The sequence below is a fragment of the Vigna radiata genome, chromosome 3 (assembly GCF_000741045.1).
Source record: "Vigna radiata var. radiata cultivar VC1973A chromosome 3, Vradiata_ver6, whole genome shotgun sequence".
In the NCBI taxonomy this organism is placed as follows: Eukaryota; Viridiplantae; Streptophyta; class Magnoliopsida; order Fabales; family Fabaceae; genus Vigna; species Vigna radiata.
Window position 1 is genome coordinate 8445077 of NC_028353.1, and position 3101 is coordinate 8448177.

General features: G+C 37.5%; 1 protein-coding gene across 1 annotated transcript; it reads left to right on the plus strand.

Moving 5' to 3' along the window:
- Nucleotides 1-829: 829 nt before the first annotated feature.
- Nucleotides 830-2814, plus strand: LOC106756801 (transcription factor MYB61). The gene is made up of 3 exons (XM_014639391.2): nt 830-1312; nt 1400-1529; nt 1622-2814. The coding sequence occupies exons 1-3, from the start codon at nt 1180-1182 to the stop codon at nt 2571-2573; spliced, it is 1215 nt and encodes a 404-aa protein (XP_014494877.1). The 5' UTR covers nt 830-1179; the 3' UTR covers nt 2574-2814.
- Nucleotides 2815-3101: the final 287 nt, after the last annotated feature.

A 3101-nucleotide genomic window follows, 5' to 3' on the forward strand; every position in this document is an offset into this window, starting at 1 on the left:
ACTTTCCCATTGTTTGTTCAAAGAAAAACTGCATATGTGGTGAACATATACATGCCAGTGGAATGGTTGTGGAGTTACTAAAATTTTAATAAATTCATTGATAAAGTTAATATAGACTAATGCACTCAAATACTAGTTGTCTATGGAAATAAAATAAAATAAAAAAGTAAGCTAATTTGAGGGAGAATTGGTAAAATATTTTCCAAAAAAACAAATTACTGGAAACTAGAAGCATAGTAGTGAAATGAAAGTAAAAAAAAAAAAAAGATTAATGAATTGATTTTAATTTATATAAGTTAAAGTTTATCTATATTTATATATTATAAATTGATTTTAATTTTAGTTGTAACAATTATAAATGCAATTACTTTATGTTGGAATCCATAATGGTGCTCCGTATAAGATTAATGAACACTCCAACTGTTTGTATTATGTACCAAAAGAAGTTGTATTGTAACTTGTTCTTATTTCTTTCCTTCCTCCTATAACTCTTGGAACATATGCATTTTCATGCTTCACTTACAAGCATGAATTGTAGTAAGATAAGTCTTTCCATTCATAATACTACCACTGAAATTGCCCCACCTTCCTAAAAGAGACATCAACATTCAGAAGTCATACAAACGATATGACATGTTATACTGTTTTTTTGGGTAAGCCCAAATTACTTTAATTCAAAGTTAAAAACTAATAATATTTTCTTAAGCAGATAGCTCTCTTTCATTGATTTAGATATTAGACATGTAGTAGATGTGTGATGGTTGGGATATAGTATGCGTATGCCACTATACTGTTTCTTAACCCCATTTTTCTGATTTTATCATGATGCTAAAATGAAGCTTCCCTGGCTCCAAATCCATCTCATACGTACACATACTTTTAAGAGAAAAAAGAAAGAAATAGAAGGAACCTTAGTATTAGTGAGTACTGATTATGACATCTCTTTGGGACCTTCCTCTTATATTAATTCAACTCCTTTTCTTAGCTGCCACTTCATTTTCTTGTCTTCAATTCACATAATCTCTCTCGCTCTCATATTCTCCCTATCACAGTCTGGCTCAGTGCCACTCCTGCTGACATTTCACCTACACCTACACACAATTTCAATTCAAGAACCCATCAGTTAATTGGAAAGGTTCACCCCTTTGGTGGGGTGAGAGAAGCTACCAAAAACTACAAATGGGAAGGCATTCCTGCTGTTACAAGCAGAAACTTAGGAAGGGTCTGTGGTCACCAGAGGAGGATGAAAAACTTCTGAGGCATATCACTAAGCATGGTCATGGTTGTTGGAGCTCCGTTCCTAAGCAAGCAGGTACTCCAACACTCTACCACCTCATCTAACAAGATATCAAGGCAAGAATTTCTTGTAAATTTTCCTGTCAATGTCGTTTATTGGCAGGTTTGCATAGGTGCGGCAAGAGCTGCAGGCTTCGCTGGATCAATTATCTTAGGCCTGATTTGAAGAGAGGTACATTTTCACAAGAGGAGGAAAATCTTATCATTGAACTTCATGCAGTGTTAGGGAACAGGTAAATCTATTCCTTCTTTTCATGACTAAACTCTTCCGTTTTCTTCATATTTAGTCTCTGGCTCTTGACATGGACATTCTTTCTTTTCTCAGATGGTCTCAAATAGCAGCACAATTGCCTGGGAGGACTGACAATGAAATAAAGAATCTGTGGAATTCTTGCCTTAAGAAGAAACTGAGGCAAAGAGGTATAAACCCTGTGACACATAAGCCACTGTCAGAGGTTGAGAATGGTGAGGAGGAGAAAACAAGGAGCCAAGAATTATCCAATGAATTGAACCTCTTGAATTCTGAGAGCTTCAAGTCAGATGAAGGGTCCTATGAGCAGAGAGCATCTTCGATTGCCCCCAAAGCCTATGAGATGGAAGGTTCCTGCAGCTCCAAGATTAACAACAAAAATGACACCAACTTGATAGCCAATTGTTCCAACAAAGACTTGTTCCTAGACAGCTACACCACTAGTTGTCAACCCTCAGATTTGATGGGAAATTACCCTCTTCAGATGACTGACACTCTCCCAACCAATTCAGACTCCAGCCATTGGTTCAGTCCAACTGCAAGACCCATTGATATAAACTCTGAGTTTACTTCCAATGTTATGTCCATTCTTCCACCTACAACAACCTCATTTCTCCCTAGCACTTCTTTTTGCTACAAGCCATCACTTGCCGTCCCTCCAGAAGATATTTCAGCACCTTCTTTTGCTTTGAATGGACCCAATTACTGGGAACCCAGTGCCTCCAACAACAGCAATGGCAGCAACACAAGTGATGGCAGCAGAGAGTTCACAAGTAGCAAGAACAGTGTTCTTTCTTCGTGGGGACTGACAGAAGAAGCCAAGTGGTCTGAGTACCTCCACAACCCAATGCTGATGCTGGCAGCTCCTGAATCATTGTGCAACCAAATTAGGCCAGCCACACATTTGGTACCTGATAACACTTTAGGGTCCATAATTTCTGGTTCCAAGGAGCAACACCAGTCACAAACTTCTGCCATCTTTTCCAAGGACATCCAAAAGCTAACAGCAGCGTTTGGACATATATAATAGCATCAGGATTTGATATAAAGAAAGATTTTAGAAGGGGTTCCAAGGGATTTATTTCTGTTCTCAGTATAGGTGTGTGAAACAACAGATTAATTTTGCTCATGTATATAGGCCAGGTCCGTCACAAAAACATTTCATTTTGGTAATTTTTATTGTGAACCAACTCATCTGTCTTTTACCTTCTCCTGTGTGGGTGGAATATAATTGCAGAATAATAAGAATTGCTCTGCTTTGTTCTTTCTTTCTTTCTTTTGACTGCAATGCAATGGTGCATTATTTTCCATACCTATGCCATCACAAATGTTTACTAATGCACGGGAAGTATCACTTTATTTTTCAACTGGACTCACTTTTAGTTACTTTGCTTACACACAATTTACCGAATCTTTTTATTATATATCTCACCCCTTACCATCTCCTATTCTTCTCTAACCACACCACACTATCTTTTAGAGTACTAAAAATGACACCAAACCTGTGCAGCCAGAACTTTACCCTATCCAATATTCTAAAGTGTTACCCAGCATT